The sequence below is a fragment of the Hippocampus comes genome, unplaced genomic scaffold (assembly GCF_001891065.2).
Source record: "Hippocampus comes isolate QL1 unplaced genomic scaffold, H_comes_QL1_v1.1 scaffold174, whole genome shotgun sequence".
Taxonomy (NCBI): Eukaryota; Metazoa; Chordata; class Actinopteri; order Syngnathiformes; family Syngnathidae; genus Hippocampus; species Hippocampus comes.
Genome location: NW_017805983.1, coordinates 1,545,862 through 1,562,017, shown reverse-complemented (window position 1 = coordinate 1,562,017; position 16,156 = coordinate 1,545,862). Strand labels below are relative to the sequence as shown.

Sequence of the window (16,156 nt, the reverse complement as noted above, 5' to 3'; positions counted from 1 at the left end):
GCGACTAAAACAAAATTACGAAGTAGACTGGACATAAACCACACACTTGAGGTGTCATTGTCTCCTATTACCCCGAGATGGGACTGTCTGATTGCAGAAAATCAAGCTCGGAGCTGTGGTGAGTCGTCATTTTCATGCACTTTGAATTTGCGTTGTATCGTATTTTGAAGGCATTAAACATTACCAGAGCGATAAGAGTGTTGCGACCAGATTAGACGCTCCTTGTGTTTATTATTATATTTCGAAAACACCACAGTTTTCATGCAGCTCATACCATATTATTTTGTTGTATTAATTCCGCCACACCTTAAATGCCGGTCCCTGAAAATATTGTCTGACTTAAACCGGTCCGTGGGGCAAAAAAGGTTGGGGACCCCTGGCGTAGAGGATGCAGAGAACAGGGAAAGATGGAAATTAATGACTCGCTGTGGCAACCCCTGAAAAGGGACAAGCCGAAAGGAGAAGAAGAAGATAGTGTATCTCCTTGCTATTGCAAAATTCATTGAATTTTTTTTTTATTGTGTGCTCTGCCCGGTGTGCACTTACTGCCGCCACTTCGACACCGCGCAGTCAGTGACTAAATGACAATTCGTCTCTGACAGTTAGCATTTGACAATCATGAGGGGGCTATTTCAAGTGAACGATCAGAAGGGCTCCCAATACACGACTCCCAAATCATTACTTTTGACGGTCGATGTTTATTTCTTAGTTTTGTTCTTCAATGTTGGGCAAAATACACATTTTGATGATTGAGATGCAAAACCGCTTATTTGGAGCCTTGTGTTGGGGAAGAACTAAGTTTAGCCACGGATATGAACGGGGCTTTCGGAAACTCTTTGCCGCCATGTCTATACCTTTGCTCTGCTGGGTAACTGTTCGCCATAAGTGGAACGTCATGTGACCAAACCCGGAAAGCAGGTCAGCAGGCTTCCTACATATCTACAATAACAAGGGGTTGACGACATGAAGATTTCAAGCTGACCTTGCTACAATTTTGTTTCCTTTATGGCTGATGTCTTCAGACAACAAGTTGAATACTAATCCTCACGAGGGTCGCTAAATGCCGATCATTTGTTAATGTTTTAAAACTACAGATGAAGTCAAAATGTTGCCAGTCACGTCAACATAGAGAGAAAGGTGATCTTGTATGTATTGCATTGAATTGTTGTCACCTGTATCCTTCCTTGCATGAGGCTGTCTGCAGATGTAAAAATTAGCTGCTTTGTGCTGTGGTTGTCTGGAGAGGTCAGAATAACTTTTCCTGCCCCAGAGCTGTCCGATGTGGTCAGAATGAATTGCTGCTTGGGAGCACTGGAAGGGTTCATGGCAGTTACGATCTGAATCTTCGGACCACTCTGCCGGTCAGTTACAATCTGTGGAAGGAGAGCGACAGTGTGGCAGACATACTGTAGTGTGGCACAGGCTAATACAGGAAAAGAGTAGACAACACCAGAGGTGGAAGATAGCATACCTGTATCTGCTGTGATGTTGCTGGGGCCTCACTAGACACAATCTGAAAGCACTTGGGTGACTGACTCATCGCCGAGTCTGTTGGGAACAATAATACCCTACAATTTGAAAAATGTTTTATGGATCTTCATCAAGCAGCTCAAACAAACACAATCAACACATTGCCCTGCATGGTCTTGTTTACAGAGGAGCCTGTAAGCCAGTCTGCTAAGAACAGAACCAACATTTCAAACACTAAATAAAACACAGTTCGGACAAAACTCCACTGGAAGCCACACTTACCTCTGCCTCGTAATCAAAGTCTCCTTTCTGCTGAGAGAGCAAATTCAGGTTGGCCGTCATGATGATGATGATGATGATGATGATGTAAGGTCATTAGTGAGGACTGTTTGGAACAATGGAAGGTGCATGATTAATCACCCACAAAGGTGCATAATAACAAAAGAGCGGATAAAATATTTGTGCTGGTGTATCATGCAAGCTATTCATGATTTTTGTATTGATGCAGCATTTCCCGATCTTGCCAAGGTATAAATTTTACATTAGAAAAAGCTCAGAGCAGACCACCAAGAAAAATGTCAATCTAAGTCTTCATTTTTTAAATGTTTATGACTCAACTTGTTGAAATGTTAATCATGTTCAGATTTTCAACAATTTGCCTCATGTGACATCTTTTTGACTGAAAATCACACATTCAAACTGCGGTGGTAGAGAAGATGGCTTCAATCAACATTCAAGACATTTACCCTGTTTTGTCAATTGACCTGCCTTGGTTGCTTGCTTCCTCTCCTGTGGTGTGCGGTATGGAAACACTCATATCACATTCCAGGGTTCGACATTAACGGCCCACTACGTGACTGTATCGGGCCACCCAAAGTTCACAGAAAGAAATATGATGAAATCAACGCATTCTTGGCTTTTAATGTTAAATATACTTTGGGTTTTAGCCGCCTAAATTGATCAATTATCATTCATATTTTTACTGCACGGAGCACAGTTTTTGCACATCAGATTAAATCCTTCCATAAGTAATGTCTTGAACAAGATTAAAGGATTTGAAAACATCAAATACAATACATCTTTATGTAGAATATTCAATTTGATTTTTTACTACAAATAAACATCACATGCAAAAAAAAAAAAAAACTACACAGAAGTAATATTTTCTTAAATACCCCAGTATAAACTTGCAGAATATGAAATAATCATTGCAACTGGAGCTGTTGTGAAATCAATATACAAATAAAGATGTACTATGGTGTATAGCATTGTACTTATCATATAATGAACATAAAAGGCCAGATAGTTTTGCAAGGCCACTACAACATGGATCATCAGTGCCTGAAACCAAGAGGCTTCATGTAGGACCCTGAATTCCCTCAACTGCACTGTCAATATTTTGCACACTGATTACAGCGCACTGGAATTGTCATCTCTATTTTATTTCGAGTAAAATACAAAGACTTATTACACACTTTTCATATTTTTATATATTAGTAAGTTGGCGTGCATTCATTTGGGATATTACTGTAACACTAAATATCCATTTGCGGCTGAATCTGTCTGTTTGTTTGTGATGGCAATGCTCGCGCTTTGCCACCCGGAAGTGTGTGACGCCATGGCGCGACTGTCTATAAAGGGAGGGGCGTGAAGCTCCACAGTCTTGCAACGATTGGATACGAATCACAACACAACAAAATGGAGAATTTGGCGAGCAGCCAATAACACTGGTGGTGAATCCTCACGACGATTACATGTCAGGACATAAATGTTCACGCGCGCATATGACTGAAGATGTGCTAGTAGCAAATAAATGTTTAGCGATTCAGCATTGGGGGGTAGAGGGAGGGTGAGTCCCACGACATTTCCGCCACATTTGTGTCGCCGGGAAGGCAAAGGTAAAAAGGTCGTGTTGTCTACGGTTAGCTAACCAAGCTAGCATAACACGACCACATCCGCAGCGTGTTCGTCATTCATTCTACATTGACACATCAACAGCTCACGTTAGGAACGCTGCACGTCATACATACGCACATGTCAACCCAATTCAGAGGAGCCGCTGTGCGCAACGACCCTCCTCGACCGTGTATCGAGTCGCGCATCGGCTCCAGCTAGCATACAAACCGGGAAATTAGCACCGCTAATTTATCACGCGCACCGTCTCAAGGCTTTTCTGTGCTTTTCAAGCCGAGGCCGACCCTTACCTCAAAAAGTGGACAAACGGCGATTTGGGAGCTGTCTGATATTTTACAAAATTAATTATTTGGATTTTCTGCTGTTAAAGGTCATAGTTCGTGACCCGTTGATGGTTGGTGGTTTTTCTTTTTTTTCCCTTCTTCCTCTGTCGAGTCCCCGCGCTCCTCCTCCGGGCGCGTGCGAGCCAGACAGAGGTGACGTCATTGTGTCTACCAAGAGACACGTGTGTCTGCATGTGAATCAGGACAGCGTTCATTCTTTCACTCGTCGATCGAAAATCAAAATCTAAAAAAAGGCTCATTATTTTGTTATTCTTTTAAACATTTATGTGGTGCTCAACCCCTCCCCCTACTTAGTGTTTCCTCAACTTTGTCTGGTCCTGGTCTGTTAACAACTATGGGAGGGTTAATGTTTAAAAAAAGTAGTATGAAGTATGGATGAGCCTATACATATATATATATATATATATATATATATATATATATAGAGAGAGAGAGAGAGAGAGAGAGAGAGAGAGAGGGAGAGAGAGAGATCAATATATATAAGCTAATCCATACTTATATATCGATTATTTCTCATTTCTGTAACAACTTTATTTGAAGATAAAGTTGTACTTGACTTGAGAGAGAGACAGAGAGAGAGAAAACTATATATCTATATAGGCTAATCCATACTTATATATTTATTATTTCTCATTTCTGTAATTGCTAAAAACTCATCATGACTTGACAGTGATGCATGATAAATAAGGCATGTGGGTGGCACGGTGGGTGATTGGTTATTAACTCGTCTGCCTCACCGTGCAGGTCATGGGTTCAATTCCGGACCGCGGCCTTCCTTTGTGGAGTTTGCATGTTCTCTCTGTGCATGCATGGGTTTTCTCTGGGAACTCTGGTTTCCTCCCAACATGCATGGTGAGTTGATTGAAGTCTGTCGTCTAAACTGTCCCAAGGTGTGATTGTGCGCGCAAATGATTTTTGTCTTTACGTGTCCTGCGATTGGCTGACAACCAGTTCGGGTGTATTCCGACAGCTGGGATAGGCACCTGCACGCCCGCAACCCTCGTGAGGATAAAGCGGCTCACAGAGTCAATGTGAAAATAACATCAATATCATTATTTGGGTGGGCTTGATATAGAAGTGATGCTGAAATAACATAAATAAAATTGTTATCCGACATAGAGCAAATTGTTGTCAAAGTACTGATGTCACGTTTTTGTCAAATTATGATGATAACTTGATATCACTGTTCGACATCATATAGATGTTGAATTGACATCATATGCCCACCGGGGTGCGGCCCAGTAGTCCAGTGGTTAGCACGTTGACCTCACAGTGCAGCGGTCATGGGTTCAATTCAAGCTCCGGCCTCCCTATGTGGAGTTTGCATGCTCTCCCCGGGCCTGTGTGGGTTTTTCTCGGGTACTCTGGTTTCCTCCCACATTCCAAAAACATGCATGGCAGGTTGATTGAACACTGTAAATTGTCCCTAGGTGCGAGTGTGAGCGCGGATGGTTGTTCGTCTCTGTGTGCCCTGGAATTGGCAGGCAACCGGTTCAGGGTATCCCCCGCCAACTGCCCAAAGACAGCTGGAATAGGCTCCAGCAGGGGCAAACTCACAGTCCACTTAACTGACAGTAGCAACGTCCAATCAGAGCGCTGGAGCAACAGCCCCTTTTTAAAAATGAAACCGCTTTTTTCCCTCCCAATATGGTACCTTTTTAACAACAACAAAAGCTGTTCTTCTTCCCCGCGTGGTATTTGTTTTTAGCGTGACAAATTAAAGTAAAGCCCGTGAGCGTGGCATTTGACAGAAATAAGTGAGTATTGACTTCTTAGCAGCACGTTCCTCGAGCAAATCTTAATATCAAGCGGGCTTCCGTCGCGAGCGCGTCTCATTCTGCTCGAGCCACTTAACGGCGTAGCTTCTATGGCGGGTGGGGGTGGTGGAGTGGAATGCGTACTTTGGCACATTTTCATTAAACGTGTCACAATCGATAGCTCGTTCGAGCGTGTCGTGTGCGCAGCTGCGTAGCCCACATCTGTGCTGACGGCGAGCGCCCGCAGCATCCGCAGGACTCGCGCAGCGTGAGAGGAGGAGCGACCACCGCGTGGAAGCAACGATGGTCGTTCGGGGGCTGTGGAGATGCATACCAAGGTTGGGAAAACGAGGGGGGCGCTCTGGCTTCTTGTCGTGCCTGTGCGTGGCGATCGTTAGCGTTGCCGTCTTCGCGTTGCTCTTTGTGGATGTCATTGAGTACTGGATCACGTCTCTGCGGATGAGCGCCGTGCGGGAGCCACATGCCCGCATATTCCCCCCACAGAACGTCCCTCCCACCAGACCCGAGGAGTTTCTGCTCATGCCCAGTCCGCTGGTGTGCCAGCGTGCCAATCCGTACCTCATCACCATGGTTATTTCGGCCCCTGCTCACCACAGGGCACGTCAAGCCATCAGGGACACGTGGGGCGGGGAGAGCAACGTGAGTGGCTTGAGGGTCATGACCCTCTTCATGCTGGGTGTTCCATCTGACCCAGGACTGGCCAAAATGCTCTTTGAGGAGGCTAGAGAGCAAGGGGACTTAGTTCAAGGACGTTTCCTGGACTCGTACGCCAACCTGACCCTGAAAACTTTAGCCCTCCAGAGCTGGGTGCGCCGCTTCTGCCCCCAGGCTCACTTTGTAGCCAAAGTGGATGACGACGTCCTCTTCAATCCCAGCGCACTCCTGCACCTATTGAACAAGAGCCGCAGCCCGTACGAACAAAGTGACTTGTATCTCGGCAAAGTGCATCTCCGCGTGGCTCCGAAACGGGACCCTCGAAGCAAGCACTATGTCCCGAATGAGGCCTACCCGTCATCTGTTTTTCCAGACTATTGCAGTGGTACAGCATATGTTCTATCCCGCTCCGCATTGCTCAAAATATCATTGGCTGCCTCTGTGTCACCCCTATCCACGGCTCAACCCCCCGAAGATGTGTTTGTGGGGGTGTGCGCCCGGGCAGCTGGCATCCTGCCTACACACTCCTCCCTGTTCTCTGGTGGACCACCTATGCCGTATGGACGCTGCTGCTACCAAGCCATGGTGTCGGTACACCACATTGCACCTCGGGATATGCTGTACTACTGGGCTGATATCCACTCATCGGGACAGTGCCTGTGGTTGAGCACGCGAGCATCCTTGTGCATGTGCAAAGTCGGTGCCCTGCTGGGCTCAGTGCTTGGCCTGGGGAAGGAGGCGTGAGTGGGGCGAAATTCAGTACTTTTATAAAAATGACAGTATGCAAAAAGGGGACTTGGAACGGCCACTTCAACCTGAGTACAACCCAGCAAGAATTTTGAAAATTGGAAGATGGGTTCTGGGGTTTGAATTCAGTTTTATTGTATGTATCTTTTTTTTTGTGACATCACCTACAGAAAATTTGTTGAAAAACATCCAAATTTTAGGAAGGTATAACTTGATGACACGTTATACATTTTTGTACAAAATGTAGCAAGGAACGTGGCATGGAAATGGACACACATGATTTGCTTTTGTGGTCCACAAAAGGATTGGCAGGCTGCACCTGGCCCCTGGGTCTTGCGTTTGACACCAGTGTACAAGGAGAAGCCCTTTTACAATTGGCTGACAAGTTCAAGTGAAAAATATCCCACCAATAAGCTCATACAGGCCGAAATTCCAAGGGCTTCATTCTTGGTCAAAATGACCATGTTTCAAATGGTGTCAGTTATCCTAAAATATTTATTTTTGTTTGTTTTTCAAACTTGTCATGTTGATACTTAAAGCACACATTCTTGTTCAGCTGGTGTAAATAAATTCTATTTTTTATACTGTCAGTGTTGACACCAAAAGGGACACTTGCAGGAAGTGAGTTCATCAGATATGATCTGAGCATCTTTGCACTGGCACAAACTATTGTCGGACCTGTTTCCCCAACATTGATGAGTCAAGGCACAGATTTTAAATTAGAAAAAAACAAAATCTGAGCCCATTTAGTTGAATGCATTTTTTTGTATGAATGTAAACTGTAGGACACGCATGTTAATTGTACTTTCTGCCATCTTGTAGAAGAGCATTTAATTTTTTGTCCTGTTTTAGTAATTAGATTTAGTAATTCATTTTATGGAAGCACACTCGACGGAGGCTGATTTTTGTCAGCAAGCTGCGCTTATCTATATTACTGAGCAACTAATGCTGTCCCACAGGAGTGCAACTAAAGTAGTTCATGTCTTAAACCTAACATCAACCTTAGTAGGCAATATAAGCTATTTGACATCCCGTCACTGTCATGGCTTATTAGTGCAGAGCTGCTCAGAAAAATAAATGCGACACGACACTCCTGTTGGCTGCATACCTTCACATTTGTATCGCATGTACTGAGATCGTTTTACCGTATCTTATTCTAACACTGGTAGTTGAATAAGAATGTTCAAAGCAGAATGTTTCTCAGCAAATGAAACATCTTACAGGTACAAACGTGATACGTAATTACAGGTGGATTACGCACAATCTCAACTATCGTGATATCAGCACTGAACACACATTGGAACACATACTGTATGTATAACACATTGTACATAATGCACAGTGTCCCCGCTGTTCCAATCCAAGCAGTATTTATTGTGTTTTATGACGAGACTAAACATTGATTGAGGGTTGTGTCGATGAGGTGATATTAACAAATCTACAGTTCAGCCTCAGTTTATCCTGCTACACTCCTCAATCCAATCCACTGTATTCCGAAAAATGAACAAATGTTTTTTCCATTGAGGAAATTACTGTGAACAGAACGTGCTCATTCAATAAAGGAGTCAAAATCTTTCCACAATTCCCGTTTTTTTTTTTTTTACCCGCCACGTTTCAAAACACTTTGTCACGAGTCAAAGTACGCTGCTTACACCAGCAGTGTGTGTGTGTGTATGTGTAATATTTAACCAGCACCAGGAAACAGGCGTCACAAAGGAGATGAAGTTGTGGCTGTTGTTTTACTTCCTTCTTTGTGCCATTTCCAGCCTTTTATTTCAATTAGTAATTTTTTTTTTGTGTTTGCATTTTGAACGCGACTGTCAGAAATTTCAACTGCAGAATACATGCACATTGTTAACACCATAAAAATTATTTCTAATCTGAAATAACTAAAATGGGGATACCTTTGTTTAAATTTCTTAGCTGGACTATTTATTTCTGGCCTACAAACAGTTGCAAAGTACAAAGGCAGGGATCAGCTGTTAAATCATAATCCATTTGCAAATACGTATATGCAATGTCGTGGCAGAGGTGGTTATGCTTAGCAATAAACTACTTTTGACCTCCACTTATCAGTTCATCTTTTTCATGTCGCACTGTATGGACTCAAGCACTTTGGCACTTCATTTCTATTTAATTGAAGAAATAGTTGAGCTAATAAAGTACATGAGTTAGTTAGGAAGCATTTCCCATTTTTCAATTTTCCTCTGCAGACAGGACGTGCTTAAGGTATGAACAAGCTACACTGCCACATCGCTCACCACTGACAAACAAACGTCACTCATCAGAAGCAATGTCCTCCTTCTGGGTTTGTGGCACGGCTTGTTTTGACCACACGCGGCGTGCGTCACTCAGAACAAGGATGTCACAGTGTTTGAGGGCTCCAATGGCTCCTCTCCTATTTTTGGAATCTGCCCAGAGCTGATTTTTGGCTGGCGAGAGCTGCCATCTTCTTTTCCTTTGCTTTTCGTTCTTGCTCCAGCTTCATTTTGTCCTCCATACTTTTCACGATAAGATCCTGCATGGTGAAAGCAACAACTTGTTGATATCCCCAGCAGATGCAACCCCCAAGACACCAACATTTGATTGCCGACGGGTTTTAAGGTCATCACACTTACCCTCTGGTCAATATTAGCGACTTGCCTCTTCCGCCTGTCCACATTGCCCGCTGAGCTGCGGCCTTTTTTCTTATGCCTGGGGACAAACTTTTCTTTGGCAAGAGGATCAAAACCCTAGAGAGACAAATTTTTTTTCATTTATATCTAGCAGGGTTGCTTATAATTTTGAACCTCGATGACAAGCATTCTCAAACTGACCAGGGCCTGCACTCTGTCTTGGTGCTTTTGCTGGAAGGTGCCAAGATCAACCTTTCCGAGTTGAGTGGGGTCCAAACTGATAAGCTCAGGCTGGATCTTTTCCAGCAGCGCCTTAACTTCCCATTCCTGCCTCTGCTTGGCACTGCGGTATGGATTTGAATCCAGGCCATCAAAGTTTGGCTCACCCGCTCCTGGAAATGAAAATGAGGATGAATATTTTCTTTGAACCATTCAATCACCTTTTAAATATTGTTACAGCTGCAGGTGTTGTGAAAGCAATACATAAATAAAGATGCATTATATTGTATGCAAGTAAAGTGGTGCCTTTAGATATGAGTGACCCAATTTAGGAGTTAGATTAAAAGATAAGATAACCTTTATTTGTCCCACACTGGGGAAATTTGCAGTCTACAGCAGCAAAATTGGGTTCATTGCACAAAATAAATGTTTCAGAAAGAACTGTACACAGTTCAATAAAAGTGCAATATAAAATATAGCATTAGCAATACAGTGTATTTGTAGAATAAATATAATAACTTAGCAATAGAATGGAAAACACAGCATAAGGTGGCTGTGCTATTTACAATGGTTATAGGTTTTCACTTATGCTTATTCAGCAGCCTGACAGCAGTCTTCATTGGTAGACTTCATTGATACGATTTGTTTTGACGAGAGAGAGAGGGAGAGGGAGAGGGAGAGGGGGAGAGAGAGAGAGAGAGGGAGGGAGAGAGAGAGAGGGAGAGAGAGAGAGAGAGAGAGAGAGAGAGAGAGAGAGAGAGAGAGAGAGAGAGAGAGAGAAAATAAAGATCAGAACCACAACTTTGCCCGAGGAAGGTCCACTTTGCTTCATACTAATAAATAACAAATCACTAATGATGGGCTAATAAGAGCATCAATGTTGTTCCGTTATAACCCTTACAGCAACTGATGCTTGACCACAAATGGTGGAAGACAGCATGTAGACACTTTGGACAGACAATAATAATAGTCAACACCGAACAAACTAAAGTCGTATCTGAAGGCACCTCAAAAGAGCCAAATGTGGTCAGACCTGGTACGAGTATGCTCGTGAAGCCTTGTCCGTGCCCGATCCCGAGGACATCCTCAAAGGGGCAAAAGCGTAGCTCACATGCTGCAGCCTGGGCTCTGTGGGCCATGTAGGGTTTTCTCACCGGAGAGCTCCAGACATCCCTGTACACCTGCAATGGATGTTCACTGTACTGTATATTGTCAGAAGAAACCACAAATCCATTTACAGTACAGCTTTTCTAGGGGCCTGTATGTAACATTGGGATAAAAATTTGGAACTACACAACCAGGAAAAGAAAAAATTACAACCTGCCATTCAGACATGCTATTTAAAGAGGCAAAATCAGCCATATCGTAATTTGTCTCAGGTGTGATCGATCCAATATGGTGCTAAGCTGATCAGCTTCTGCGTCTGTTTTCGTGCACAATCAATGTTTGCAAGGGCTAACCATTAGTAAAGAAGACCGTTTGTATTGACCACTGCTTACGCTAAAACGAATCCTTGTTCATCCAAGATGACGTGACTGACCTGGACGACATCCCCCGTGGCTGCAGCCAGCAGCCCCCGCTGGCTCAATGACAAACAGGAAGCTCCAGCAGGGAGGAAGTAAGAATTGAGGTTCTGGAAAGTTCGGACGTCAAACACCTTCAGCTTTTTGTCCATGCCCGACGTCACCATATATCTGCCAAAATAGGTAACGTGACATTAGTGTCCTCCGGTCGACCTGGTGAAAATAGCAGACCATACAGAGAAGAGAGAACACCCTCCCCCCCACCAGCCGTTCGCCACTTTTGGAGGGAATCTGGCCTTCATAATATGTTGAAAAACTCGGTCTTTGCTGTTTTGGTGTTCTTTCTGAAGAGCCCTTAGGTCAGCGGTCCCCAAGCCCTGGACCACGAACCAGTAGCGGCACGTGGGTCATTTGGTATCGGGCCGCACAGAAAGAATAAATAACTTACATTACAACAATAGATATATAGGTGTATCTTCTTTTGAAGACACGTTTAAACATTACCATAGCGAACAGAGAATGTTTTGCAGCCAGATAGGACGTTCCTCGTGTCATGATTCGTGTTTAGTATTATGTTTAGAAAATAGGCCAGTTTTCATGCAGGCCATATCATATTATTTTGTTGTATTTATCCGCCACACCTTTAAGGTCCCTGAAAATATTGTCTGACATTAAACCGGTCTATGGAGCAAAAAACGTTGGGGACTGCTGACTTAGATGGCACAAGATGGCACCAATGCCCCGTATGTTTTTGGATTCATTCATCCTATATTAATTTTTACTGTTGTGTTAATGGTGTATACTATCCTTGAGGTGCTCGAAAGACATGTTACAAATGAAATGCATAATTCTTATATCGGTCATTAAAAGAGAGGTGGTCCTTTCATGTGCTACAAGCACCAAGTACAGTATGTGGGGGAGAAGCTAAGTTGAGCTCAGGTCAAGCCACAAGAGTCATCGGACCATTTTCATGTGCATTTTTACAGGCCGATCACGCATGAATTAGTTTACACAAAACGCTATTCAAATACTCGACATTCAATGATTAATCTTCCTTTTGTGTGCACACGTGCACCCTTTGTGGCTTTCGTTCTCGCCGAAATTTCGAAATCTCCGAGATATGGCGAGGCCATGAGAATGCGAGGCGAGGGTATTACTGTTGTGGCGACGCCACTTGAGCGAAGCGCGCCTCAGCAGTAGATAGTCCGCTACTCTCTGCTGTGCATGCGTCAGTGCGAACATGTACGCAAGTGCGTCTTTTGATTTCAATCAATCAGCATCGATGCAACCGACGTCACACACGACATACGACAACAGCTAAACTAAGCTAGCCGAGACGACACTCGAAGTCGGACGGACACGTTTTTCTGCCAATCTGTGTGTTTCCCTTTTTGTCCAAATATATTTTTTACGACAACAACTGTCTTGTCCACGGCGTCTTTTATTCGTTCCACTGGGGTTTAGCAAGTGTGTTTATCAAGAGACGAAAATCTCTTTACTGTTACTAGTGTTAGTGCCTCAACATGGCTACGCTCATGAAAGCAAAACAACGAACTCAAACGTGTGTTCGTTTAATTTTGTCAATTAATATTCGGATTAATTTTAGGCAATTTTTCCTCAATTCTCCGGAGAAATTTTCATTAAAATTTGAAAATCCGGAATTCTGGGAAAATCTGGAGGACTTTCATCACTGATTTTTATAAAGATCAAGTCCTCTTGAAGCAATTCCTTTTTAGGGCAATTTAACGCGTGTGAAATGATACTGAACTGTTTTTCATCTGTAATGTGGCATCATTATGTTTGAAACTAACCATGACAAACCACTGTGGTCATCACTAACTTGTGATTATTTGCTATTTGTGGAAGGGCTCAGGCCGCGATACCGCATATACATTCAGTGGACACATCATTAGGGTAGACATCTAAATTTGAAAAACTTACTAAAGATTAGAATGCTCAGTTCCAAGAGTACGAGGCAATGCCAATTATTCTGTTTAAGGTTCCTTATGACGATGATTATTTAAACACAACACACAATTTTCCCCTGTCTCCAACTTGCGGTATCAATACGCATTTACAAACAGTTTTAGGGGCTGTCAATCCATCGTAGGTTTTCACTATTCATGGTCAGGGCTTGACAGAATTCTTAAGAAAAGAACATTGCAAATGGGCTTTTTCGTTAGTTTTGACTTACGTTCCTGTTTTGTCCACGGCGACAGAGCGCACTCCACCGTGGTGACACAGCATCTTGACGAGGGGCTCTTTTTGACTGGGCGACCAGAGGGTGACTGTGCCATTGGAGTGCCCGAGATGGATGACGGCGTTTGAGGGGTTCTGGCACATCACGTCCAGGCGGCCCTTCTTGGTGCATATGGCGGCGACCTCTTTTCCCACGGATACATCAAGATATTGCAGGAAACCCGTCATGCTCTAAAAAAGAAGAAATGAACCGCACAACAGCAGAATATCAGAATCCAGTCAACTCCTCCGGTTTATTGCAAGAGATATACCTCAGGCACAGCCGCAGTCTGTAAAAATCATGTCTGGCGACACTTAAAAGAAATTAAAAAAAAACGATTTGGCCCTCCGATTAGAGTTGGGAGATTTTTGCGATATATGTCGCAAACACGACAGATACGTTTTTATCGTGCTACTTCCCTCCTATCATGTCTAGCATCATTTGTCCTCATTCAGGGTGAATAATTACATTTGTTAGGGTGAATTATGGCAAATGGCAAATACCAAGAATGACAAAGGCAGCTTTATTTGATGGCTAAAATGTTCACTTACTATGCCCATTCCAATGTGTATACAATATTGTTACGAAAAATATCTGTTTGTGTTTTTTTGGGGTGCTGGAACAGATTGATGCCATTTCTGTTCATTTCAATGGGGAGAGACAATATGACATGAGTGATTTAACACAATAATAATAATAATACATTAGATGTATATAGTGCCTTTCAGGACACTTAACATATCCTTGTAGATCACAGAGAGAAAGGGGGAGGCGTGGTCACGGAACGAAGCTAACTACTTGTAAGTCAAGGCACCGGTACTGCGTGGGCTAACGATGACATAATTAAAATGTGTGTCCAAAGAGTTAATAGTGTAAATTGTAGTTATTGTGTTGATATTTCTGACACAAACATTTAACAAATTATAAACTTACAGCGGTGGCCAACAAAAAGTGGTAGGGCAGAAACTGCATGCGAAGGACATCGTTGAACTTGCGGATGCAGTGAAGTTCAATTCCATTTGAGTCATAGATGAACAGCCACTTCTTCTGAGCCACTGCAAACATGGTCTCAGTGTGAAGCCATCTGAAATGTGCACACTTGTTTTGAGTGCATCATAAATTGAACAATAGCAACTTAATTCATTCTTTACTCATAAAACTGGTAGGATGTGATGACACTCGCGACCATTTTGCCAGCCTTCTTGCCTGAGCGTGTGGTGTCAAATTGGACAAACAGTCAACAGTTCTTAAAAAGAGTCGAGTGCTCGCTTCAAGTTGTTTACAGACACTACCAGCCCAACAGTAGTGCAATAAAACTAGCACAAAATAAAGACAGTTACACTTCATGAATGTAAGCAAACACATAGCTTCGTCTTGCAAACACCTACTAGCTCAATGCTAAGACAAATCACAAAACATTATAGAGAGGCTAAAGAATATCATAGATGTTGCAGTATACAACATCACAAATGACGCAGAAACATACACAGAAATATGCTTGAGCAATACGCAAAGGCATATATTCTTCGTAATCTGTGTGTGTGTGTGTGTGTGTGTCCGTGTGCGTGCGTGCTTTTGAGGCTTACCGAACATCACGAATGGACTCCATCACATTTATTTCACACATCAACTGTTTGGATTGCCAGTCAACACAAGCAACATGGCCTCTCCTCCCACCAAGCAGCAGGTGACTAAATCAAAACAATGACGCAAACAATTAAAACTTATTCAGTACCAGCCAATTCTAAACCAAGTCTGAAAAGACATATAAAAACGTCTTTCGGAGTGAATGAGTTAAGCACCAAATAAAACTATTCATACATACTATCCCCAAAATGATTAATCCACTATATTGCAATCTAAATTTAACAGACATATTTATTTATTTAGTTTTACTGCTTGAATCGGTACATTCTGACTGGAAACGTTGAAAGATGAGAAAAGAAGTTGAAGTAAAGACATTGATTACATGTATGATATTGATCTGAATGGACTATTCTGAGAAACTGCTTTGATAATTAACACTCTTAATCAGTAACACAAACACAATTCAAGTTGGGAGAAGAAAGTGGGCTACTGACCGTCCGGTTTTGCTGTAATCCAGTTGGTATGGTCCAAATTGAGACAGATTCAGGTCAAAATACTGAGGACCAAGTAGATGAAAAAAAAAATGGGTCAACTGTAATAATAAAATCTGTTTCTGTACCTATTTCAACCACGATAAACCATCAGAGCGGTAATCGGCCCTTGCCTAATTACAAGAGTGAACAACTGGCCAAGACTAATAGACAAGATTGCTCACCTTGGTCCCAGACGTTATATCCACAGCATCTGCGATATCTTGCTGTGAGATAGTACATGTGTCCTCATTTTCGTCTCCTTCTAGAAACCTGAGGAAGTTCATAAATAAAGTTACAACAGTGTGACATTTTCAGACAACCTCGTCAAGCCATGATTATTTTACCCTGCTTCTTCTGGGAGGAGAAGGTCAAACCGGGCAGCTTGTTTTTGGGCCATTTCTGAGGCTTCATCTGAACGAGCAATGGATTCTTTCAGCTTTAAGTGGTGCTTGCTGACCTGAAAAAAAACAAAACAAAACAAAAAAAAAAAAAAAACAAGGCAAAATCAGGGAACAGCGAGAATATGGCACTTG

General features: G+C 42.8%; 3 protein-coding genes across 6 annotated transcripts in view; 1 reads left to right on the top strand and 2 right to left on the bottom strand.

Annotated features, from left to right (window-relative positions):
- The window catches only part of nr2c2 (nuclear receptor subfamily 2, group C, member 2), a 15,232-nt gene extending 11,259 nt beyond the window's left edge, over nucleotides 1-3,973 (bottom strand). Inside the window, exons 1-4 of one of the 4 annotated variants that reach the window (XM_019890903.1) lie at nucleotides 3,675-3,973; nucleotides 1,753-1,855; nucleotides 1,472-1,548; nucleotides 1,173-1,373 (exon numbers count right to left, since the gene is read on the bottom strand). In XM_019890903.1, coding sequence (XP_019746462.1) covers nucleotides 1,173-1,373; nucleotides 1,472-1,540 — 270 coding nt within the window. In that variant the 5' untranslated portion in view covers nucleotides 1,541-1,548; nucleotides 1,753-1,855; nucleotides 3,675-3,973. The other 3 variants (XM_019890904.1, XM_019890900.1, XM_019890902.1) reach the window with 3 other exon arrangements.
- A 1,306-nt stretch (nucleotides 3,974-5,279) lies between these two features.
- Nucleotides 5,280-7,937, top strand: b3galt4 (UDP-Gal:betaGlcNAc beta 1,3-galactosyltransferase, polypeptide 4). The gene is made up of 2 exons (XM_019890906.1): nucleotides 5,280-7,673; nucleotides 7,773-7,937. The coding sequence occupies exon 1, from the start codon at nucleotides 5,789-5,791 to the stop codon at nucleotides 6,902-6,904; it is 1,116 nt and encodes a 371-aa protein (XP_019746465.1). The 5' UTR covers nucleotides 5,280-5,788; the 3' UTR covers nucleotides 6,905-7,673; nucleotides 7,773-7,937.
- Nucleotides 7,938-8,458: 521 nt separating this feature from the next.
- Nucleotides 8,459-16,110, bottom strand: LOC109528272 (WD repeat-containing protein 46-like; the record flags this gene model as incomplete). The annotated part of the gene is made up of 11 exons (XM_019890652.1): nucleotides 8,459-9,425; nucleotides 9,526-9,639; nucleotides 9,724-9,914; nucleotides 10,775-10,922; nucleotides 11,282-11,435; nucleotides 13,459-13,694; nucleotides 14,437-14,587; nucleotides 15,090-15,194; nucleotides 15,585-15,646; nucleotides 15,806-15,893; nucleotides 15,968-16,110. Coding segments are annotated over 11 exons (1,512 nt in total), but the record flags the coding sequence as incomplete, so codon positions are not given.
- Between the last annotated feature and the right edge of the window lie 46 nt (nucleotides 16,111-16,156).

Coding starts and splice junctions, on each gene's coding strand:
- b3galt4 (XM_019890906.1), top strand. CDS start 5,789: ATGGTCGTTCGGGGGCTGTGGAGATGCATACCAAGGTTGGGAAAACGA.